General features: G+C 48.0%; 2 protein-coding genes across 2 annotated transcripts; both read left to right on the plus strand.

The window, feature by feature from the left end:
• Positions 1 to 1814: 1814 nt before the first annotated feature.
• On the plus strand, positions 1815 to 12225 carry LOC146194479 (hemoglobin-2-like). The gene is made up of 3 exons (XM_084596568.1): positions 1815 to 2177; positions 7811 to 7903; positions 11944 to 12225. The coding sequence occupies exons 1-3, from the start codon at positions 1815 to 1817 to the stop codon at positions 12223 to 12225; spliced, it is 738 nt and encodes a 245-aa protein (XP_084452694.1).
• A 4816-nt stretch (positions 12226 to 17041) lies between these two features.
• On the plus strand, positions 17042 to 23592 carry LOC146194480 (neuroglobin-like). Its single transcript, XM_084596058.1, has 2 exons — positions 17042 to 17503; positions 23341 to 23592. The coding sequence occupies exons 1-2, from the start codon at positions 17042 to 17044 to the stop codon at positions 23572 to 23574; spliced, it is 696 nt and encodes a 231-aa protein (XP_084452184.1). The 3' UTR covers positions 23575 to 23592.
• The last annotated feature ends 1631 nt before the right edge of the window (positions 23593 to 25223 follow it).

Genomic DNA, 25223 nt, shown 5'->3' on the forward strand with positions numbered 1-25223 from the left:
GAGTATTATGAAAACACAATCGACCAACAAGACACGTCAAGGTTCACCGACGCAGCCTTATACGAAACCAACGCAAAGAGGGCGATAGCCACGGTCACAGAATGCGGAGGCCGGGAGGTAGTTAGCGCCTCGATCCAAAACTGCACGGTCACGGAGGCAGAGGAAGTGGCTATCGCACTGGCCATTAGGCAAGGAAGAGAAACGGGAGAGAGTCTGACGATACTGTCGGACTCTCAATCCGCGTGCAGAAATTTTCAACGGGGTAAATTATCTAAGGTAGCGCACCAAATCTTTACTTCCACAAGCGAGCCAACAAAACAATACATTCAAACACTAGTGTGGATTCCAGGGATGCAGGGATCACGGGGAATTTGTACGCAGACAGGGTGGCTCGAGGACATGCAACCTACCGTGCGCCAACAGTCTCGCGGCAGAGGACCTGATTCCGCTTGACCCTGACTACACCACAATTCTACAACACTACAGAGGCTTGCTGAAAGTATATCTCAAGCCGCATAAAAAGCTCAGCAATGAGGAGGCCATAGATCTGAGGCGGCTACAGACGGGCCCCTTCATTAATTTACACATATTACACATGATGCATCCCACGACATTCAGAGACGAGTGCCCGTGGTGCGGGAAGACCCCTACCCCGTACCACATAACATGGGAATGCAGCTCACATCAACTACAAAAAATTGAAAACCCAAATGAAACATAGTGGGAGGCTTTGCTGGCCAGCTCTGACCCGGAGGCTCAGATCTACCTGGTCACAAGAGCTCGCAAACTGGCGAAAGCCAGTGGTGCCCTGGACTGGGGGCGCCAACCGCTTGTCAGCCTCGGCTGAAGAGGCGAAGAAAAAGATCCCCGAGCAGTTAATAAAGTTCACTCACTCATTCGTGCAGAAGGCTGGGGAAGGCTAACAAGCGGGTCCTCCTCCACCTGCTCACCAATACGATGTTGTGCCCAGCAACTCTTAAACGTTTTGATCTCCAATTTGATAGGCGGTGTTCGCACTGTGTGGAGGTGTTTAACACCTACCACATGGCGTGGGCCTTTCAGAAGAACCCATCCCTACCCCCTATCCCCACCTCATTCGAGAGATCTGGGAGGCGACTTTGTCCGGATGCTGCACCCTCGAGGCCCAAAAGGCGATAACGCAGCGCGCCCGGGCTGCGGCAAACGCCAATGGAGTGCCTGTCTAGGCATCCCACCTAATAACTGTACCTCTGTGTATAATAATAATAAATATTTTCACCACCATCACCACCGTCTAATATAATAGGGCTGGAGGCGTTGTGTGCTGCATCCGCGTAGAGTGTCTCGATAGCTCGCCATCCTACGCCCGTGTTGGTGCACCGTCTACTCGGCAAGTGCACACACACGTTGATTGGCGACGTGGGCAGAGTTAGCCGCCCTCAGTACATCACGGACAGGAATGAGCTGTATGTGAATTGGGTAGCGTGGGAAGTCAAGAGTGCTGCGGTGGTCGCGTTAACGACTGATATAACACCTGCTCGGTGGACACGCGTATATGATAACCAATCATGCAGCATTTTGTAAGAATTTTATTGGTCGTTTTGCAGATGCAGCATATATTTGTTTCTCAGTTTTGCCGACTCACTTGCATCTTCAGTTCCTTCGTGCATTTCGCCATCTTTACTGGGCTTACATTGTCGGTTTAATTCCATGAAGCGTCAACAAGCAACCTGTTCGCTCGTTCCTTCATCTGTAGGAGGCAAAAGAAGAAGACGGCCGAGATAAAGGCAGGCAGAGGAAGAAGACCACGCCCAGCCCCGTAGACGAAATAAGCTATGGGTGCTGCCCTGCGTAAGGACGTCCCCGACCCCCGCACGGGGCTGAAGGAGCGCGAGCGGCGCGCCGTCCAGGCGTCGTGGAAGAAGTTCGTGAGCGCGAACCAAGACTACGGCGTCGTCATCTTCTCGGCGTTGTTTCTTGCCCACCCAGAGTACATCGAGCTGTTCAGCAAGTTCCGCGGCAAGACCGTCCCCCAGCTACAGGATGACCCGCAGTTTCGGGCGCACGGTTGCGCCGTCGGCTACCAGCTCTCATCCATGGTGGACAGCTTGGGCGACTCGGTACTGCTAGAGGCGCTCATCCGCAAGAACGCCATCGCCCACCTCGAGAGGTCCGGCGTCCACCCTTTCCACTTTCAGGTAGGGCAGCCATGGGGCCTTCGTCATTTGGGCCCCCACATGAGTCTTTTGCAAGCCTCCCTTAGTCGTATACCCAAATATATCGCTGTTTCGCGCCTGCTGAGACCACCTCATCCCATTAACATTACTTACCGTCCCTTGCGCTCCTGCCTTGCTGTAGTGCAAAAGGTCGTTGTCATCGGGACACGGCGTAGGGGGACATAGTTGTTTTACTAACAAGTGAGGGTGCATACATACGCTTGGGCATCCGCTAAGGGTCGAGAGACATCGAAAAACTAATAAGCATGATGTTTTCGAGAAAGGGAAAGGGAAAATAAAAACTGTTGATATGATTGCGATAAGAAAGTGAACGACGCTGCGAATAGTCTGGTAGCAAATTAATGCGACCAACAAAGCCTTCTTTGCCATAATCATGGCCACCACCACCACAGCTAACAACATCGCCATAGTGACATGAGTCGGACGAGGCCTTCTTTTGACTGACTGCACACTTTATGGATCCAGTTTGTTATTTGATGGCAGAGGCAAAATCGGTGCACATATATAAAAGTCCTTGTGAAGTGGCAGCTCAATAAATGCTACTTGGCGTCAACAACAGCACCGTCTTCGTTGCATGTGAAATACGCTGAAAGCGCCTTGGAGGCGGGTATATAGCCATAGGCCGATCGAGTCCCGGAACGGTAAATGCTCTGGAGAAGTATCTCGAACTCAAACGGGCCCCAGCGGACAACTCTACCGGGTCAAAAAGCTCCGTCGTCGTGGCATTGACGCGTTCTCGTTTTCTTCACTATACATCGTGTTAACCGAAAGCTTTCGTATTTCCCTGCTGAACGATGAGAATGTTATTCTGGGTATGGGTGCCTTTGCTCACAGTGGGTGTTGTCGACTGTGTACGTGTAAGTCAGTTCGATCCGACCCATAATTCCCTATTTGTAACCACAGGGGCCGCGAATAGGCTGTTTTGGGTAGGGGAGCCGCGATATAGAACTCTCGCTGTCAGTGCTGAGCTCCGTAGGATGACAAATGACATTGATTTCTTATAGCGATATGCCCTTTTTAAGAGGACATACTAGGCGGATGTTAGGAGTCTTCATGTTGACCGACAACACGTGCACGTCATCGGTCGTGTTGCGGACACCTCCCGTGACGTGGTATCAGCGCTACTCCTTTTAGTCGTTGCAAAAGGACAGGAAGCCCGACGAAAGTTTTCGCTGAGCTAACCTAAGTCCCCTAGCTAGAGCACAAACACATTTTTTTATATACTCTGCGTAATACCTGATAAAAAATCGTGTTTTCGGTGTTCTAGAAGGGGTTGTTCTTTTGGCTCAGGTTTTTCGCATAGAAACAATGCATATTGTGAAAGAAGGCTAGGTTGAGACGGCAAGGTCGTGACGGCAAGGCCAGGCAAGGTCACAATATCAATTTGGGACGTTAAACCCCCAAAACCAAATCAGAAACAATGCATGTTAGAAACAAAAACATTAGCGATTAAGCACTGGTCTCTAATTTAAAAAATACTTCATATCCAGCCATCTACTTAAGCTAAGAAATGATAGCTGAAGCGTCACCTTCTCCCGTTCTTTTCCTTACATGTTCCGTTGCCCCAAGGCCCAGCCAGCTATATCACTAGATCTAACCAGCAGGGGGTCATGGGGTTTGTTTTCAAGGCATCCCAGGATAACAGGATTCCAAATATTACATAATTCAGTTATGCTTTTTAGAGCGCATCGCTTTGGCGCTCGTTTCTGCGTTTCGCGTCGTCGTCGGCGTCGCCTTTGTCCCTCGTAACCAGTTCCGCAGCCGGGGCAGTGCGTGCTCTTGCCGCCACCTATGAGCCCACGCACTGCTTCCCGCGACCTCCCAATAAATTAGATGCTCTCTTCGCTCCTCCTCCAATGCCATCCCTGTACGGCGGCAATCAGAGCGCCGGATCGGTGGCGGCGGACCTCGACATGTACAGGGTCGTCCACTTTAAGTACGAACACGGCTCTGCGTGGCCGCGCCCCGCGAAGCGCCAGCGGATCCGGCGCGTTCGCGCATCGAAGCAAAGCCGCGCAGGCGCACAGGGGCCCGGAGGAGGAGCTTCGTGTCGTCTGCTACAGCGCTGGCGCGCACCTCGCTTGCATTGCTGGAAAGCAGACGACACGAAGCTCCTCCCCCGGGCCCCTGTGCGCCTGCGCGGCTTTGCTTCGATGCGCGAACGCGCCGGATCCGCTGGCGCTCCGCGGAGCGCGGCCACGCGGAGCCGTGTTCGCACTTAAAGTGGACGACCCTGTACATTGCCCGAGCCGAAACGCATACCTCGATCTATCGAAATGCCGAATCACCTGATGAGCTGGGCTCAAGTTTCGCATTAGGAATTAACGTAATCGTCGGCAATTTTTTTGCCATACTATTGTTTTCTGTTATTTGAGTGAGTCGAAGTATTTTTCCTGTTTTTCTGCTGATATTTTCTTCACCTTTGCTTTGGCGTTACACTTCGCTTTTAGAATCGTTTTCTGTTGGCCTTTCATCATCTTATCGCTTTTCGTTTTCAGCATCGCAGTGCTTTCTTTCACTTTGTTTTTCATTCTTTTTCGCAATAACCCTCTTGCGCAGCTCGCGAAATTTTTTATTTTTTTCTCCCTGTGTGTAATAAAAACAGGCTTCTAGATGATTGCTGGCTTCGTAATTTTGTGCTAGTAAGGTTTTTCTATTTGTTACATTACGTCTTGGTACTCCTGATAATTTAGTTGATATCAAATGGACCTTACCCGGCTGATTCGTTGGTAGCAGAACGTATAATGACCCTCTATCTTGCGAGGTAAGGTTGAACGTTTAGCGCATCCTTCCGTGTCGTCCTTCTCCTCGCCGCAGCTAATAATTGGCTATAGGCTGCTGATCACGAGGGCGTGAGTTGGTTGACACCCGGTCGCAGAGAAGGCCTTTTGATGTAGGCGAAAAGCAAGGCAGTCGTATATTTGCCATAATCGTTTCATGTTAAAAGTCTGAAGATTTCGAAAGTACCATGGCCCTCCATTACGGTGCCCGTCATAGCCGATATCGCTTCGTGAACCTTATGTAATCTAAACTAAAGGAAACCGTATCACCGTCCTCGCATCTTGCCTTTTCTATGCACTGGTTCATTGACATCGTGAAAGACCACGTAGCCAGCAGGTAAGTGTTGCTGAATCCAGACGCCTTTTACTATGTATCAACTACCTCATACAAGTATAGGTCAGGTGTCTGAGCTAAATTTAACCAAGGTTATAAAAAATACGCTACATCCTAGCCGAGGAAATCAGCTAAAAGGTGTCCCGAGTCGTCCGGTTAAGTCTGCAATATTTTTTGTTTTCATAGGTTAATTCGTGAATAATAATTAGCTAACTTTTTATTTAATGCCACGAGGAAAAAAAGTATCAAAGTAAGGGCTGCCGATCGTCTCAATAAATGGCCAGTTAGGTTGTTTCCAACAAGCTAGCATTTATGAAAAATAAATTTGTTTTTCCAGCCGAAAACGTTACATGGCGGAATAAAAAAACGTCGTGACGACGTCACTTTAAAGTTCATATAAGCGTCCCAGATAAAAAAAATCCACCTCTCTGCACTGCTTCCTCAGGTGAAGCTTTGTGTACGCACATCGCGAATGACAAAGTAAGGGCCACTGTCCAATATAGTATGGCATTTTAAAGAAGCCCAGTGCTTTCCAAAGTACTCTAGCGAGTGGCGCCCTGGGGAGCAACAAAAATAGAAATCAAAGTTGTCCCGTGCTCCTCTTCAAAAGCCATGTTCCTTGCTCTCTACTCTGGTCGCCGATCTTGGACGGTGACGTCAACAGCCAAGACAGAATCCAATGGTCCTTCTCTCCTACTGACGTGTAGACGGTGTGCAGGGGCCGCTAATTATGTTCGCCGCTCTCTGCGCACTTTTCCCTGACCCGTTTCGTTGTCGCGCACACGGAGTCCGTACTCGAGACCGTTCTCTGTGCATTCCTACAGCCTTCGCTTCGTTCGCAGAACCGACCGCTCCACACCGCACTGCACAGCATGCCTCCCGCCAAACGTAGAGGAGGAAGCAGAATTGTGGGGACGCTAGACGGCCAGGCAGGAGAGTGAAAACCCTTTGAGAGGGAACGAAAGAAGAGAAACATGACTGAATCGGTTGTTTGTGGTGGCTAAAACAGAGCTACTAATTACTATTTTCAAGAATTATTTGTGTTCTTGCGTTCCGGGGGCGACGTCTCGCAGTCACAGAGGAAGAAAAAAAAAAAGAAAACCGCGAACCTTTAAAAAAGCAGCCGGTCATGTGACAACTTCCTTTTGAAGACCAATAAATAGAGCTACTTAAAACGTAGTGTGACACAACGTATACCTAGCCATTTCTTGAGCGATCTACGACTCTTAGATTGATACTTTTTCCCGTCAAGGTAGCAACCAAAAATACCTAATTAGTATTCAGTTAGTTTAGGTGAACAAAAATACTCCAGATTAGGTTAGGCGACTTAATCTAGGGTGCACCTCGATGCTAGCGTCACCCTACTCTGAACAGGTCTTAGTTGGTTTCACACGGGCTAGATCACGTCATATCCTTTAAAACCTTGGATACATTAGGTGGAACTCCTGGAACATAGAGCTGCAAAAAGAGGCGGCTGTGGTGTTATACGAGGACGCCGATCTCGCAGGCGCGGAGTGTCTTGTTCAATGCCAACTATATCTGCCGAGAAGTGGTTTGATTTGGTTTGTGGGGTTTAACGTCCCAAAGCATCTCAGGCTATGAGAGACGCCGTAGTGGAGGACTCCGGAAATTTCGACCACCTGGGGTTCTTTAACGTGCACTGACATCGCACAGCACATGGCGCCGCCATCGAAAAGTGGCCACCGAGGTCAGGATTTGATCCTTCCTTCCTTTAGACTTGGAACAGGGACTTGGAAACAGTAGTCGAGCGCTGTAACCACTGCTCCACCCCGGCGGGGTAAGAAGTAGCATTTTATCGTGCGTTTCCGCGAAAGTCAGATGTATGCGAACTACGTGGCTACGGTCGGGAACATAAGTAAAGGATGAGGATAACGAAGAGGAACTCACCCTTCCTTTGCCAGAACTACTGGTGCATTCGGGGAAAATAAAACCAATTATTTGTTTTTCTCAATCTTACCCATTTCCTGCCCTTCTCTATTCCGTCTTTCCTTCCCCAGTTTCTTTCCTAGCACAATAAACGCTGGGTAAATACTGTGTATTTAATTACAGTCATCCTCCCCCAAATAAATTAAAGGTCTTTATTATAAGTTATAAATATATTACTTTACTTATGTTGTTTCATCTCCAAGTAGTTATTTATTTTATAATTATTATTTGAATCAATACATTAATCAGTTGCTTACGTAATCATTCTTTCATGACTGACGGTATAAATTCGAGCGTAGAATACAGGGCTATATGGCTGCACCAATTCTATAAACAGCTTTCATTGCAATATTGAACGCAGTTTTGTTCACTGTCCCTTCAGATAACATATGCAGGTGACAAGGGTGACTGTCCGCGCCTCCGTGTCCCCCATATACCTTCACCACCCCAGTCAGCGGCGCTGTATTTTGTCTAGGCATGGCGTACAAGCTCAATGTGACCCCATGAAATGGTTTCTCACCTCTTCCACTCAGAGCCTGGGGCATTCAGTCATCGAGGCGCTGAAGGCCAGGGACGAAAAGTCTATGAATTGGCTGGCCGTGGCAGGCTGGGAGAAGTTGTTCGCCGTGAGTATATGGCCGCGCAGTCGGGCATCCCCATCGCACGCTCTCTTTAAAACTCACGCGTATGTAAAGATCGAAACCAGTTATTCCAGTCGTTCTGCCATGGAATTACGTACGGCGTGGTTTATCATGCCATCATGCAGTGATTGATGCCGCCTACAATGTATTCCGTGTGACAACAAGATTTCGTCTAAAGCGCTGCTTCGCCGCACCTATGCGAAACAAAACTCTGTGGGGAACATTCGAAAGCAGCGACATTGAACTGTGCGGAAGGCTCGGTGTGTGTGCAGTATGGCATCAGGAGAACGGCTCGGTAAAGCATTTTGTTTATTTATTTTTTATTTTTTGCTGATGTAATACGTAGAGATGCATGAACATGGCAGGATAGAAGTTAGTTGCCGTGGTTGATATGGGGATTTATATCCACTTCTGTTTCTGCGAAAAATATATCCCAGTGTCGGTTGCACCTCAAAGCGCACCGTGGTGAATTGCCCACTGTCGGTTTTTAATTTATTGGAAAATGGTCCTTCTTTAGGTTAAGAAGCAGTGACTGTGCCTTCTGGTGGCCCGTAGGACTTTCTGTAGTGCCTATTGTATTAACTTAAGTAGTTGCGCTAGAAATTAGTGATAACGTTGAGGAGAAACCAGGTCCGTGTAGAATGGACAATGTCCTGATACTCGGGAATTAAAATATCGGCAGGTATTGCAGTAAAGTTTCGAAAAATAATTAGCAGTACGCCACAGCAACCTGTAGCGGCACTATTGTAGCCGGAGTCTGGTACGGGGGTCTTGCCCGCTACACTCCTTGCTGAGGTACAGTGGCTAGAGCTTTAGCTGTAGATCATATTGTTAAGTGGTTCGAGGTTAGGTCCAGGGCACAAGAAAAGGCATACAGCGGAAGAGAACTGCAGAGCAAACGCGCCAGCACTTCGTCCCCTTCTCTCACCTTCTACATGGTGTGGCCCCCGGTACGAGAAACATCGTCCCGGTTTTGGTTAGGCGGTTCCAGGACACGGCGAGTGGTAGGTTTCAGGCTTGAGACATGCATGCACCATGTCAGACGGGGCCGTACTTGATGTAGACTCCGATACAGGGGGAGGGGGTGATCTTATAGGTGACAGCGGTGACCTGACGGAGAGTACGGTATAGGCCTGTGTAATGGTAGAGAAGTTTTTCTGAGATTCTGATGCGGCGATGCTGTGTCCAGAGCAAGATGATGGAACTCGGGGAAAAAAAGGACATTGCGGTGACTACGGTTGTAACCGTCCTGTGGTCGGTACGAGCAATAGCATTGTGGACGTACGCAGAATGTGGAGCAGCTGACATAAGAAGCAGCGTGTCGAGAGGCATATGGGGATCGCGACCGTACGAACGATACGAGATATATTGCCTTTTTCGTGGCAGCATATTCGATACCTTATTTCACTCTTCCAGCGAAATAGGTCTATTTAGCTCAAGATTCAGTGAGAACTTGTTGGCGTTAACATCTCAAGATATGTACTGAGGTGAAGAAGCTTCAATAAATTAGGGGGAGGGGGGCAGTCAAGCTTCACCTAGGAGCAGACGCGATATCCCCTTTACCGCACCTTTTCATGCCGCGAGGTTTTTTGTTTTGTAAAAAGTGGCAGGCTGTATCTTTTTTTTATTAAATTGGCTTTTGGCGAAGAAAGGCGCAGTATCTTTCTTCACGGTGGACACCTACACTTGCTATGCCTGTAGATTCCGAACCCGTAGCCTCCTTATGCCATGCGTATTGCTCTGCCATCTTAGCTATGTCAGCAACTGTCCAACCTTTTCTATCGAGGCTACTGTTACCGTGAATTAGAAGTACAGTGTCGCGCCCGGGTGTGATTTCCGTGTTGCGTTTGTCCTCAAAAATATACGAACGAAGCAGCGGCGGTGCATTCATTCGCTTTTGAACGCGTTTACACGTGTCGTTGTGAGGTTTCTAAGTTCGTCTGCAAACAGAACCGGCCACCCTTGTGCGCCGCATGCCAGATGCAGAAAACAGCGAAATATTCCTTTTGGAATATTTTGGAGTTTGGACTTTGTCAGTATTCGGACCGTATTTTGAGTGCAAAACGACAACCGCTCAAGCGCCATTGTAATCTATGCATAAACCATTAAGTTTCTCGTGGCGATACGATCGCACTCTCTTGAAATCGTCGCGAGGCAGACGGCGTTTTCTGGGGACACGCGGAAACCACCTTGTGCTACACCATCTATTTCTAGTTCACAGTGGTACTATTTCATGCCTTTAAATACACTCTCTGAGGAAGCTGTAAATAGCACTGGGGAGAACGTGTCTTTTTGCTGATACTTTTCTTAATTGGAACTTTATCACTTTATTTATGCAGAACTATGGTTGCTGTGCAGCCACTATAGATATCTTCTAGTACTTTCACATATGGCTCACCTACACCCTGATCTCGCAATGCCTGCATGACCGCTGAGTCATGCAGGCATGACTCAGCCTGCATGTATAGGGGCTGGTTATATTCCTACCACTTTTCTATTACTTGGTTTATACTGTGGATATGATCGATGGTAAAGTACACTTTCCGAAATCCTGCTTGATCCTTTGGTTGATTAAAGTCTAAGGATGTCCTGATCCTATTACCGATCACCTTGGTAAATACCTTGTACGTAACTGATATTAGGCTGATCGGCCTGTAATTTTTCAAGTCCTTAGCGTCTCTTTTTTATGAATTAAGATAATATTAGCGTTCTTCCTGGATTCAAGTTTTTCGATAACACCAGGCACTGCGTATACAAGGTGGCCAGTTTTTATAGCACGATACCCCTCCATCCATCAACAAATCTGTAGTTACCGAATCCCTCCCAGCTGCTTTCCCTCTTTTCATAGTGTCTAAGGCTTCCTTAACCTCGTCCTTCGTCGCTGGTGGAACGTCTGATTGCTCTTCAATACAGCCAATTTCATTCTTGTCCTGACTACTATGGCTACTGTAGAGGTCCGTATAGAACTCCTCGGCTACCTTGATTATCTTGTCCATGTTAGTAATGACATCGCCAGCCTTGTCCCTCAGTGCATACATCTGAATTTTGCTTATGCCTAATTCCCATTTTACCACTTTCAGGCTACGATCATTTTTTAGAGTCTGCTCAATTTTTCCCATGTTATACTTCCTTATGTCGGCTACCTTGCGCCTATCGATTAGTTTTGATACCTCTGTCAGTTCTATTTGGTTCGTTGGGTTGGAAAATTTTATACTTTGGCGTTTCTTAATCAAATCTTTTGTCTCCTTAGACAGCTTATCGGTATCCTCTCTAACAATTCTATCGCCTTCTTCTACCTCGCAATCAGTAATGCTTGCCTCTAGGCTGAGGTCGGCTTCCTCGGTTGGCACTCAGTATACTATATTCTGCAGCGATAGCCTGAATTCTTCCTTTTATACCCGTACCGCTTTCTTCTTCCTCACTAATCTGTTCCGCTCCCCCTTCAAATCCAGATTAATTCAAGACCTTAAACATCCTGCGGGCACTGCATCGCACCTTTCCGATTGCCTCTATACATCCTGTATAATGGCGGGGTTAGAACATAGCATGTAATCAATTTCATTTTTTATCTCCCAGTTAGGGCTTCTTCCATGCTGAAGAAGCTTCCATGCTTGCATGTCCCCTTCCGGTTTTTCCGTTTGCTGAAGAAGGTATTCATGATTCATGATTCAGAAAAGGAAGCACTTCGAGATAAGGCGGCGAAAGCAGTAGTACTACAACATCTTAGAACATTGTGGGAGCAGTGGCTGCGACCACTCAATATATAATCTCTGTGCATCTCGCATTACGAAGTAAGTGATAAAGCTACGTTTGAAAATGCGGTCTCTATTTATGCATGAGGATAGAGCATGCGTGGTTTGAAATATTAGCATTGAGTCAGGTACTTCACAATATCTACAATAGCGCGTGTAATTATGCGAATAAATCCCAGGTAAAGCCTCCGCTCATCTCCTTTATCATCTGCTTCTATGCCACCTGAATGATGAGCGGCGTTACTGACCTTGTGAACTTCGTGTGTATCGCAGTTCATGCTGGCGGTCACCGTGAAGGTGTTCGAGGAGTGCCCCCAGGATAAGGACACGGGACCCACCGGAACCCATCCAGAGGACGCCTCGGTGGACTCCCCCAGCGGCGGTGTCCGCACCATCTCTCCGGGCAGTTCTGGTCCTGCCAAACCCACCAAATCCGGCAACAAGGGCACCGCAAAGAAGAAGCGGGCCAAGTCCGGCTCGTCGTCGAAGGTGCACAAAAACCAGTCCGACACCGGCGCCGCCTCGTCGTCGGCGCAGCCGGACGTCAAGACCTAGGGAGGCTGGCGGACTGTCGACTTAGTTTTCAACCTCGTTCATGAAGAGTTCTGCCGCTTTACGAACTTCTCGAAATCCTCCGCGACCAGTCGACGTTATTCTTTGACTCTGGTTCGCGTTTTAGTGGCGGCCCCTTTGAGTCGCCCTCTCAGTTAGGCCTATTAAGCCGTTATAGAAGATGGCTAACGTGGAGACGTTTAAGAGTGACGTGGAATAAAAACAGTAATAGATGGTCATAGTAATTTCTGCGCGAAAGCCCAAACAAGCTTTAGATGGCTTGTTCATCAGAAACTGGAAAATTAACACTTTGCTGGGACGTCGTGAAATATTATATGCTGCTGCCTCGTCCGTACATCCTTTGCCGAAAATCCAGGCCCGTTTCCATCACGAGTGCTAACCCACAATCAGAATACTGTATGACGGCTCTTCAAGACCTTCCTTTTTTCTTCAAAAGGATTGCGCGACGCAGATGGTGCAACCAAGGCTTCGCTGCGGCTGCGTGATTGGCTATACTCTTTCGCCATTGCGTGGATTCCCGGAGTGGGACGTTTCTAGGTGAGTCTATAAACTTACGTTACGTAGACATGTGTGCAGGGATTGCGGTGTACTTTAGTTCTGGAAGTGGTATAATGGTTATATATGCCTGTGACTCTGCGCCTTGTCAATGAAAAATGCGAGGCACGTATTGTCGTTCGAGGACGACTACAAGGGAAGAAGAAAGAATTCAAGGGATGCGAGGTTACCTCTGGACGCCAAGCGTAGTCAACGTGAAAAAGCAGCTCGTGACAGTAAACGGAACTCTGTGCTCAGGTAGGGCATCCTCAAATGAATGGGCCCTGACACGTTTGCTACCGCTGTTCTCTCTTGATATCAGTCACGCAAAACGAATAAACACGATTTTCACGCTCGTTCTTTCTTTGCAGTTGCGTGTACGGCACAGCGTACCTGAATAACAACGTAGAAGCCAATTACATGAGTTAAATCAGATTTATTTAAATTTTCGCGCATGAAATTATTTTAGGTAAGGTTGTCTGCGACCTTGAGCCGATGCAGTTAGGAAGGCCCTCTGATTGTTTGTCGCCAAGGCTGGTCAGAAAAACCAAGGCTTCCTTGCCATCTCGCCCCTTATTGTCAAGAGCTCACTTTTATAGTTGAAGGCAACGGGCTGCTTTTAAAAGGAACCAGACTCGTAGTACCTCAGTCTCTCAGAAAAGTGCTAGAAAAGTTGCGCGACGGGCATAAAGGTATTGGCTAAAGAGCAGGTTTGATGGCCACGCTTTAGCGAAATTGCGCGCGATCTACTAATAATGCTGAGCCATTGATGTCCACTGATACTCAGGCTTTTACATGAGAAAGCTAATGGCGACGTGGTAATGGTAGTACAAACAATAAAGCGACTTGTACTTAAACCCTACACACACTTCTCGCCTTAGAGGGCGACATCAGGACAGCCGGGCTACAGTTCTGCAGAAATCCTAATGGGCCGGTGCCTTAGGACGTGTTCTGATGGCACCTTAGCTGCTGTGCCCAATACAGAGAATAATGTCTGATGTTACAGCTAAGGACCATTCGAATCGAGAATCGCAAACGCGTTACTGTAACAAACTTCATCGTGCTAGGTATCTCGTCGGCTGGAGGACGATAATCCTGCCTTCGTTCAAGACTTGAAAACCAGAGCCACTGTAGTTAGTGCTGCAGCTACCCCGTGGTCCTTCATTTTACACATTAAGGCGTTATACGGTACCGCAACCGACGAATGTTAAACCGCTTGCCAATTTTTCAAAAAGCAGAAGGAAGCTACGAGTTCCCCAATGAACATGGTTAGGAGGAGCCAGGTGAGTCAGTTATAAAGACGCGCCTGCTAGTGTAAACACCTGTCCGGCCGAGGCAAATGCCAAAAACCAGATGCCTTTGGCTCTAGTCCCGGTGACCAAGTCGGGAAGAGTAGCTTGCTCTCCCTTTCGCTAAGGATATGATGAGTGATCTTGTTTGTGTGTGCGCGCGCTTATCTGAGCAATGCGGATTGTTTTCTCAACAGAACAAATCTGTCTGTTACCTGGTTGTAATGTTTGTAAATTTGCTTGTAAAGTAGTTGGTGCCTTCAATTGTGTGACAATGGGATTTATGACGTCCAAAAAGGGAGATCTGCTGACATGCGTCTGCATTCGCGGCATTCGACAACGCTGACCTCATCGTGCCTGTATATATTTGGCTGCAATAAACAGACTGGCATCCTTCGCTCTGGGCTTAGACCGCTAGGACACACGCATGCGTGCGTCCGCCCGTTCGCCTGCATGCCTGCCTGGCCTGCCTGGTCTGCCTGCCTGCTTGTCTGCCTGCTTGTCTGTCTGCTTGCCTGGTCTGCCTGCCTGCCTACCTGTCTGTATGTCTGTCTGTCTGTCTGTCTGTCTGCCTGTCTGTCTCTCTGTCCGTCTGTCTGTACGCCTGCCTGCCTCTGTCCGTCTGCCTGTCTGTCTTTGTCTGTGTGTCTGTCGGCCTGCATGCCTCTGTCTGTCTGTCTGCCTCTGCCTGTCTGTCTGTCTGTCTGTCGGCCTGCCTGCCTCTGTCTGTCTGCCTCTGCCTGTCTGTCTTTGTCTGTCGGCCTGCCTGCCTCTGTCTGTCTGTCTGCCTCTGCCTGTCTGTCTTTTCCTGTCTCTGCCTGTCTGTCTGTCGGCCTGCCTGCCTCTGTCTGTCTGCCTCTGCCTGTCTGTCTGTCGGCCTGCCTGCCTCTGTCTGTCTGTCTGTCTGTCGGCCTGTCTGCATCTGCCTGCCTTTGTTTGTCTGTCTGCCTGTCTGTCTGTCTGACTGACTGTCTGTCGGCCTGCCTGCCTCTGTCTGTCTGTCTGCCTCTGTCTGTCTGTCTGTCTGTCTGTCTGTCGGCCTGTCTGCCTCTGCCTGTCTGTCTTTGTCTGCCTGTCTGACTGACTGTCTGTCTGTCGGCCTGCCTGCCTCTGCCTGTCTGTCTTTGTCTGTCTGTTTGTCTGTCGGCCTGCCTGCCTCTGTCTGTCTGTCTGCCTCTGCCTGTCTGTCTTTGTCTGTCTGTCTGCCTGCCTGCCTGCCTGCCTGCCTGCCTGCCTGCCTGTCTGTCTGTCTGTCTGTCTGTCTGTCTGTCTGTCTGTCTGTCTGTCTGTCTGTCTGTCTGTCTGTCTGTCTGTCTGTCTGTCTGTCTGTCTGTCTGTCTGTCTGTCTGTCTGTCTGTCTGTCTGTCTGTCTGTCTGTCTGTCTGTCTGTCTGTCTGTCTGTCTGTCTCTCTGTCTGTCTGCCTCTGCCTGTCTGTCTTTGTCTGTCGGCCTGCCTGCCTCTGTCTGTCTGTCTGTCGGCCTGCCTGCCAAGTCTGTCTGTCTGCCTCTTCCTGTCTATCTTTGTCTGTCTGTCGGCCTGCCTGCCTCTGTCTGTCTATCGGCCTGCCTGCCTCTGCCTGTCTGTCTGTCTGTCTGTCTGTCTGTCTGTCTGTCTGTCTGTCTGTCTGTCTGTCTGTCTGTCTGTCTGTCTGTCTGTCTGTCTGTCTGTCTGTCTGTCTGTCTGTCTGTCTGTCTGTCTGTCTGTCTGTCTGTCCGTCCGTCCGTCCGTCTGTCTGTCTGTCTGTCTGTCTGTCTGTCTGTCTGTCTGTCTGTCTGTCTGTCTGTCTGTCTGTCTGTCTGTCTGTCTGTCTGTCTGTCTGTCGGTCTTTGTCTGTCTCTATGTCTGTCTGTCGGCCTGCCTGCCTCTGTCTGTCTGTCTGTCTATCGGCCTGCCTGCCTCTGTCTGTCTGTTTTTGTCTGTCTGTCTGTCTGTCTGTCTGTCTGTCTGTCTGTCTGTCTGTCTGTCTGTCTGTCTGTCTGTCTGTCTGTCTGTCTGTCTGTCTGTCTGTCTGTCTGTCTGTCTGTCTGTCTGTCTGTCTGTCTGTCTGTCTGTCTGTCTGTCTGTCTGTCTGTCTGTCTGTCTCTGCCTTTCTCTGTCTGTCTGTATGTCTGTCTGCAAATGCTGTGCCAGCTGCGCCAACCTAATTCTTATCTCACCGTCGACCAAACTTCCTGCCACACCTTGCTGCTCCTCCCTTCCTCTTTTATAGTCCTAAATGGACGTAAACAATCTGTTCAGGCGAGAGTGCCGTATCGGGAGCCCGGTAATTGTATTTTGTTTCGAAGTACATCAGTAACCATTAACATTCAAGTCGAAAAAGACAAATGCTGATAAAAATGAACACAACATAGATTGGGCTGTCTAGCCATGAAAAGTACTTCCTATTGATACCAAGTGAAGTGCATATTTTTCTTTGGCGGACGTTTTCTTTTTCTTTTATCATCACGTATTGCACGCATTTGATGAATTGTGCCCGTACAAGCCTGTATCTTAGATAACATTTGTTTATAGCCAGCAGCTGTTTCTGTGGCCGATTTCTTCCCTTACTGATTTTGTTGCTTCTAATAATGGTGACAGGCTCGCAACGTGCTGTATGTGAAACTGTGGCCCTTCTGGGCTTCGCTCACCCTCACAACCTCTTCGGAGTTTCCCTTCTCTCACCGAATGTAAGTTACGGGAGGCAGCTAGCGTAAAACTAGGGCATCTCATCTTGCTGCTGTTTTGCAGTAACGTTAGCGCATTTGTTTGTCCCACTGGGTCATCTTGTAGCAGAATATTCTGCACCGGCATCTTCTTCGCGATAAGTGTTGGCGCGCGCAAAAACGCACAAATTATGAGGTGCGAGATGGTGTTCCATAGGCGAAGAAGTAGAAGAAGCAGCTCGCTCTTGGAAGTAGTTTCCTCTTACTGTGTTCTCCTGGGCCGACAGCAGCTTCAAGCAAATCAGCCGAGAAAAAGCCTCTACTGAACGGGAATGGGCAATGCATCGCGTAAGGCAGGCGAGTTGCCGGACGAGAACACGGGCCTGACGGAGAAGGAGATAAAGCTCATCCAGGACACGTGGCACAGCTTCTGTAGCCAGAATCGCGAGTACGGCGTGCTCCTCTTCATGTCGCTTTTCGTCAGGCACCCCGAGTATCTGCCGATGTTCAAGCACTTCAGCTGCAAGCACGTGGCCGATCTCAAGGACAACACGGCGTTCCGGGCGCACGGCACCGCCATCGGGTACCACCTGTCTTCCATGGTGGACAGCATGGGCGAGCCGGCCACCTTCGAGGTGCTGGTAATCCGCAACGCGACCGACCACCTGCGCCGCAAGGGTGTTCGGCCGTTCCATTTCGCGGTGCTGGGAGAGTGCCTCATAGACGTGCTGCAGGCTAAGGAGGAGCGTCGCATGACACCCGCAGCCGTGGAGGCATGGAAAAAATTCGTCTCGGTGAGCAGCCATGCATATTCCAATTTATCGTCTCCGCATGCAGTCATTTGTACATTGCGAGGCCAGGCGTTTTGCCATAAAGGCCAGGTGCATATGACAATTCAGATCAGTATTTGAATGCAATTTTTTTCTGTGGCTTGAGTGCCCGCAGTGTTCGCCTGCGCTTTTCGAATTAGCGGCTTTGGTCGTGGCCGTAGGGGTACACAACTTTTTAATGGAAGAAAAAGGCGAAACAGCATTTCTAGCAACTTCTCAGTGACAAAATAGCAGCTAGTCAACATTGCCTCGTTCCTACGCTCCATAGTTTGCTTTCTGGTGCTAGAAATGTAGTGATCTAAAACCTGCTTTGTAGAAAACGAAATTCTTGCCCTTTGATGTTGTGCTAGATAGCCTCTGTCTTGGTCCAAGCGCCTTGCTCTTCTATATTTTTTCAAGCTGCGTGATTAGCAGGCATTCGTTTTTATGATTAAAATACAGCGCCTTGAAGAGAAGGATAAAATACTGGATAAGGATAAGTGGACAGCTAGTACTGGTGCTATCAACTAGAAATTAAGCTGATTCATTTAGATGTTCGTGCCAGTTGGTTTTTCATGATGGAAATTTCATCATATTAAGTCGCCCGAGCTTTCACTTTTAATCAAGTCTCTTTTAACCCGTCAGCTTCTAGTTTTTAGGAAAAGCGAGCAGTGGCGTTATTGGCGTTGTGAACAAAACCCACGATCATATTCCTCTGACATGTGGCGTAATTGGCAGGTGACATGATCAAGCACTGATTGGTCGTGGGTGGCGTGACGTCATGATAGCACGAGAAGGGAATCCAACCCGGGACCCTTTGATCTCGAGTCAAACACGCCACGCGGGCAGGTTCGCACGGTTCGCGGTTAAAGCGGGGTTATACCTTTGTCGGTTGGCCTTTCACGTAATGTGATATTTTGCGAATGTGTGCTAATGAGTGTGCGTTAGATATAATAGAGGCTCAAATTAAACGGTTAGTTGTAGAATCCAGATGAAAAGTACGTGTACGTGAACGAGGAGTCGCAAGAGGGTCTCCAGACGGGAGTCATTAAAACTGTGAAGTCGTTCCCTTAAAGGCGTAGTTTAGTTTTTTTTGTTCTTCTATCGCCGAACTTCTAGCGATCGGGACAGTAAGTGTAATGATATGATGCTCCTAACTCAACCCTATTATACACTGGCTTGCTATCCCCGCCGCATCCATCTCAAGCTGTCACGCCGACACTACTGTTTTCTTCTTAGGTTGGTTTGGCTTATGGGGTTTTAACGTCCCAATGCGTCTGAGGCTATGAGAGACACCGTAGTGGAGGGTTTTTAAACTTCGACCACCTGGGGCTCTTTAACATGCACTGACATCGCACAGCACATGGGCGCCTCGCTTTTCGTCGCCATCAAAAAGTGGCCACTGTGGCCGGAATACGATCCCGCATGCTTGGGAAGAGTAAACAGGCTACTCTTTTCTTCCCAACTTTCTCTGCCTTGCCGGCTGTTGAAGCTAAAGCGGCCACCTAGAAGAATTCTAATCACTAAATGCAATCATCAATAATTGAGTTGACATCTGAGATCTTATAGCTTGTACCATAGATACAATGCCTCTACCAGCAAAATGCCTCGCATAAAAGTACATTAGTATTTTGTTCGCGCCCACTCTTTAGAAATCGTGGTATCCAGAAACGCACCAGCAATAAGTTCGACCAAGCACCTGCATTTTAAATGGGAGGACATAAGGCGAGCATCCTTAGAGTCTGCGGTTGCCATCTGTAACGGCCACAACACTGTCAATAAATTATGAGAGAGGGAGAGGACCAGTGGACGCTCGAAGAGTCTCTCTGGACGTTCGTAGAGTCTGAACATAGCTTCGGAACACACCTGCGGGAAGTGTATGTAATGAAAATAGTTATACCGCCGATGCCACTGCCTGGCTGTCACGGTCCGTGATTGTCCAGAGGGGCAGTGGTCCGCTGAGCCACTTGTCTTGAAACATATACCTATCCTTCCCCTACTGTGCTTCTAAGATGGAGCGGCAGTCCCTTGGTATATGTCAGCTAGCAGCATAGAGACAAACTGGGATCGCCGATGCAGATACAAGCTTATTTTTGGCACTCTATTTTCAGCCGAGAGCTGCTTAAACAGGCTCATAAAAATAAGAGCCACTCAAGCTCCGCATTTAAGGGTATGACGGGAGAGTTTTAATGGCTTTGCTCTGCTGCACTTATTTTGCGTACATGCATTTTGTTACTCGCCTAAGCGCAAATTCTTTAATTTGTTTCTCTGTTATCTCACCCATCATTATTAGCGTACAGTCATCAGCTACCACAGTACGTGAAAGATCACCCGAAATGAAGTTCCGCTGTAGCCAAGCCATAACAACGTGCGTTAGTGGCCTGGGAATAGCGAGTCTGGCACTAAGGGATCCCATGCTGGATTACCACTTCCCTGTCCAGCCTCAAAGAATATACCCGAGCTGGCAGGTCCTGGTAACCCCGTCATACGTCATGCAGTATCATGACGTCACAGACACAGCCGACCAATCGGGGCAAGGCCAAGCCACCTGCCAAATGCCACCTGCCAGAGGTATCCTCGTGATATTTCGCTCAAAGCACCGACAACGCCGACAATGACAGTTTTTATGGACAACGGGGCGTTTAGCAAAGCCGCGCATAGAGTGCTGACCAATCATATTCAGGTCCGTGCCTTCGGGTGCATAGTGTCCTTGTATCCCGCTCAACTCTAGAACGGGCTACTTTTGTCCAGCGCCACACAGAATGAGTCTTGATGACCTGCGCGTCATCATATGCTTTTAACACGATAGCGTTAAATGCCCTGTCCACCAAAAATGCGGCGGCGGCAGCCGCCGTCATTGTTGTTAGCGAAGAATAACGGCAAGCAGTAGCTTTCAGATGAAATGGCAAACACACTGACTCGACGCCAGGTTGCCTCACATTACGCTTGGCAGGAGCTGCCAACTGGGGCCCGTCCTTTCATACGGGAGGGCGACATCAAAATCAGCCTACCAGTACCCTTGCATTCACGTTACCCCTAGGCCTCGCAGTTACGTTGATACGGCTCGGTTAAAGCGGGGTTTTATATGTCGGATGGAAGCCTACGCTAGGGCGTCATACCCTTAAAAGCGGAACTTAAGTGTCGTCGATAACTTTTAAAAGCACAAAATTTCACTACTCCCCTCCATAACTGCTTTGCCGTGTGCGCCCTGCACGCGTATCTGACATTAAACTGAGAAGAAACCACGTCGCAGCTATGACGTCGCTCAGCCATCGCGCGCCGCAGCCGAAGCTAGGTAACAGCGCGCCCGCCTCTGTGTAGTTACGTGACAACAATGACGTGAAATACGCTGGAGCCGTGGCGTTTGCTCTGTCTATAGATAGCCTCCACTGTGTTTCTGATTATTTCGTGCTGGGGCCATGTGACAGTGTCGCCAGCACTACGCGAACACGCTGTTGACGGACTGAGTTGACCAACTGTTTTCGTAGTGTGACTCCGCCTTTAGCCCGTCCAAAGGGACCGCAGCCGCTCTCGACAGTCGCCATGGGAGATCGACGTGAACTGTCTGCGTCTCAGAGGTTGCGAAGACGACAGGCCGAATACGATCATCTAGTGAACGTAGCTCGCCATGAGGCCGCCGCACAATGACAAAGAGCATCGGGTCGAGCGCCACTTTCGCCTCGTTTACTCAGGTTTAGCAGTGTTAAATTTTCGCCTAATTTTTAACGATTTCTAATGCTGTAATTCGGCCGGTCAGAATTGTTCAGTTACGTCGACACCAAAGTCGAATTTTACTTAATGGGACCTTTACTGCTATCGGCACCCTGTTCAAGTATACCTGAACCTGTGCTGCTCTTGGGACTTCAGGATCTTCATTGCATTATCCCTGCTATTAATTCAGACTGCGCGGAATCTTTATGTTCTTACAGCACAGCATACAGGCGTACTTGCGCTCAGCGTGCTACGTAAACCGAAGTTTGATTCCGTGTCCTTGTAACTGTGTATTGCAGCAGAACTTCTCGACACTAAGGCCCTATTTGGGACCCATTTGTAATGACAGTGCCGAAAATCTCTCCCTGTGCGCCTATGCTAAACATTTGTTCACGTACAAATGATTCCTTGTAAATGGTGATGCTCATCAGTATTTGTTTACAGATGCCGCACGGCTTGTCAATAACCTATACGCTATTTAGTCGCTCATAACAGCTACGAACAGAGGATATTTCAGCAACGCCCTCAATTTCCCATTTGTGGAATAGCGCAGAAGGGAGAACGGTATCTACTGCGTTGCCGCGGCTAAGATGAGCTTGTAGTAAACGGCCCACCTATCGGTAACAGTTCATTCGACAGCCGATAATACATTATCAGCAACAGCCGGGCTATACCTACTGCAGGACGAAGGCCTGTACCATATCCCACCAATCAACCCGTTCCGTTACCCCTGCGAACTTCTTAACCTCATCGGGCCCACCTGATTTTTGCAGCCGTCTGCTACGCTTTCCTTCCCTTGGAATCCAGTTTGTGACCCCAAGCGATCATTGGTTATCCTCTTTTCGCACTACATGCACTGCCCATGCCCATTTCTTCCTAATTTCCACTAAAATGACGCGAACTCTATTTCTCTGATCAACTAGACACGCGTCCTATCTCTTAACGTTACACCTACAATTTTTCGTTCCATGGCCCTCTGCTTTGTCCTCAATTGAAGCAGAACCCTTTCCGTTAGCCTCCACGCTTCAGCCACATATATGTAAGTACAGGTAAGATGCAACTGATATAAACTTTCCTCTTAGGCGATATCGTAGTTGTAATCTGTGAGTACTTGCCAAATGCGGTCCATCACAATCTTATTCTGCTCGTTATTTTCGTTTAATGCATGCTGCGGTTACTACCTCTACTAAGCAGATATATCCGCCTAACATTTGCAGTCTTCGCTACCTATTCTAAACTGCTGTTCCTACCCGAGACGGTTGGAGATCACTTTAGTCTTCTGCATGCTAATGTTTAGGCATTCCTTTCTACTTTTCCTCTCTAGGTCATCAATCATTATTTGCAATTCATCCCCTGAGTTACTTAGCAAGGCAATGTCATCCGCGGATCACAGATTAATGAGGTATTGTCCATCAGCCCTTATTCAACAGTTAGTTCCCCCATAAACTGCTGGGTTACGTCCCTAACTGCTCCCATTCAAAGTCTGAATACTTCCTCTAAGTAAGCTGGGAATAGTACCAGGGAGATCGTGTCTCCTTGCCTAACACCTTTCGTTATAAGATTTTTGCTACTGTCTTTATGCATAACTATGATTGCTGTGCCTCCACTATAAAATCTTTCAGTATTTGCACATACGGCTCATTAGATCCTGATTTCGCATTGCCTGCTTGACTGCGGTTGTTTCGATTGAGGCAAATGCCTTTTCTTAAACAATGGGTGCTATTTGTAATGGCCGTTTGTATTCCGAACCCTTTTCGATAACCTGGTTAAAATATTCAGAAATTCAGAAAAATTATTGTTTAGAAATCCGCCTCATTTGTTTTATGTGGCAGTATGACTTTTCAAGCGAAGGACAAGCTTCAGAAGGAAACGCTTGCTCGTTTTGGAAGCTTGTATTTTTTTATTCATATATCTGTAAAAAAAAAAGCCATTCCACAATTTCATCACAGTTGGGTCACGTCCACATAATACATTCTCTGCAACACCAAGCCTCGGAATGCACCTCTGCCCTGAACGCGATGAATGGGAGGAACCATTTTGATTTGGTTCGTTCCCAGACTTTGTATAGCACTCGTAACTCTCATGCTTTTCACTTGCGCCTTTATTCGCAGTACATGGTGGCCATAACCAAGGATGTATACGAAAAGGCTGGCGTAGACCTGGACAAGACGTCGATGAGTTCGTCCTCCCAACCGCCGTCGCCTCGAGCCAAGGATGTAGCCGCCTCGTCGTCGTCACACCCGAAAGGCAGCCAGCAACCGTCCACGACACCTAAGAAGGACCACCAGGCGCGAAAGGAGAAAGGCACCTCCAAGAAGAGTCCTGAGTCGCTCAACGTAGGCTAAAAGCCGACTTTGCCTTCGTTGCCACACGAAACAAAGTAACGAGACGGGAGTAAGGACGCACTAAAAGGGAAATACGCTCACAATGACAAAGGTGCCTCAAGGGAAGGCAAATATCAGTTTCACTGACGAATAGTGGACGTTCGCTAATGCTACGAAGAAGAATAATTGGCGCACTGCATTTGTCATATTTTCATATTTTGGCACGGATTTCGCGACGATATGTTTAGTTAATAATGGTACACATATGTTGTTTAATATCGATATGTCCGGCTTAAGGTAACTACGAGGTAAAGCTCATAGTTCTATTTTTACCCATTTTTATGTGTGTGCGCATGCGTAGTCTTCATTCGTCAAACTTACGAAAAAAGAAATAAAAAACACAAACATTAACCTTTTCTTCAGTTTTCACGGAATCGTACTGTGTTCGAACAAATTGACATATTTTTTTGTTAAAGATGGCACACAGGTCGCTGTTCATGACGGAGTGCTCTTGAAACGTCATCACGCGCAACTGAGCGATGCAGCAGCCTTGCTGTATTCCTATTAAGAGAAAGAAAAGCGAAAACGGCCACAACTACGGGTACTTCAAGGTTAAAAATTCCCATGTTATTAATTTTTTTTTTCAAATCAGGTCGACGTTTAGAGCAAGAAGACATCCGCATAGAACTAAGCGTGGACATATAAAGCAGCAAGAAATACAAAATACTCGACGAGCTAAGATCTGAGCGACGTTGCCAGTCTATGGTTTCGCAACCATGAGAGTGACATTTTTACCTGGACGGCTGTCAAGACAAGTAAAGAAAGAACAGAAAGAAAGCAAGGCTCAACATTGAAACTATATCTACGAACTTGGGCAAGGTGTAGTCTTCAGAAAGAAGCGCGGCATAGTCATCTTTTAGCCCGCGGAAGCTGCGCTTGTGAACGCGGCAGAATATTTCATAAAGAAAGCGTAATTATCAAGCATGTGTTAAATTTTTCGAGAGTGGTGTTCCCTAAAAATGCCCCAAAACTGCCAAAGTAACGCGCTCGCAATACTTTTAATATATATGAATTGCCATTAGCTGCCTGGTTGACACGATGGGATAGAATTATTTAGTTCTCTGGAGTGAAACGCCTTCGGTGCGGTGATATATATGGTTGGATAATAAGGCAATGAATGTCTGAAGAATAGTTTCTGAGCAATGCCTGGGAGAACGCTGTAGTTAAATGCATCACCATATATTGCACCTTTGGGAGAAAAATAACTTCCGTAAAGAGCGTCGTTATTGTGCAATTTCAATTTTGTTACCATTGTAAAACAGGTATTGGGCTCTGATATGTTCAGCGCCTGTTGCTGAAGAGAACGACGACAAGCGTGTTCCGCGCGCGTGACGGGCAGGAAAGAAAACGACAATGAAGCTCGCTTCGACGCTCGTACGTGTGCTGACACGTCGCACGACTGATCGCAGAACGTTTCATTGACTGTTGACAACGTATCGCTCGCTTCGACGCTCGTACGTGTGCTGACACGTCGCACGACTGATCGCAGAACGTTTCATTGACTGTTGACAACGTATCGCCCTGTTCAAGGTCTTCTACAACAAGTGATGGAGGTGCCAGCAATCCCCTAACCTGGAGCTTCGCAGCCGAGCTTTGCCTACCACTTCCGC

This window comes from Amblyomma maculatum, chromosome 3 (genome assembly GCF_055883805.1).
Source record: "Amblyomma maculatum isolate TAMU_Amacu chromosome 3, ASM5588380v1, whole genome shotgun sequence".
NCBI classification, from domain to species: Eukaryota; Metazoa; Arthropoda; class Arachnida; order Ixodida; family Ixodidae; genus Amblyomma; species Amblyomma maculatum.

Bases quoted from the DNA above. Each gene is read 5' to 3' on its own strand.
- LOC146194479 (XM_084596568.1), top strand. From the start codon at position 1,815: ATGGGTGCTGCCCTGCGTAAGGACGTCCCCGACCCCCGCACGGGGCTG. The intron at 2,178-7,810 runs GTAGGGCAGCCA...TCTTCCACTCAG, and splicing joins TCCACCCTTTCCACTTTCAG to AGCCTGGGGCATTCAGTCAT. The intron at 7,904-11,943 runs GTGAGTATATGG...TGTGTATCGCAG, and splicing joins GCTGGGAGAAGTTGTTCGCC to TTCATGCTGGCGGTCACCGT.
- LOC146194480 (XM_084596058.1), top strand. From the start codon at position 17,042: ATGGGCAATGCATCGCGTAAGGCAGGCGAGTTGCCGGACGAGAACACG. The intron at 17,504-23,340 runs GTGAGCAGCCAT...CTTTATTCGCAG, and splicing joins CATGGAAAAAATTCGTCTCG to TACATGGTGGCCATAACCAA.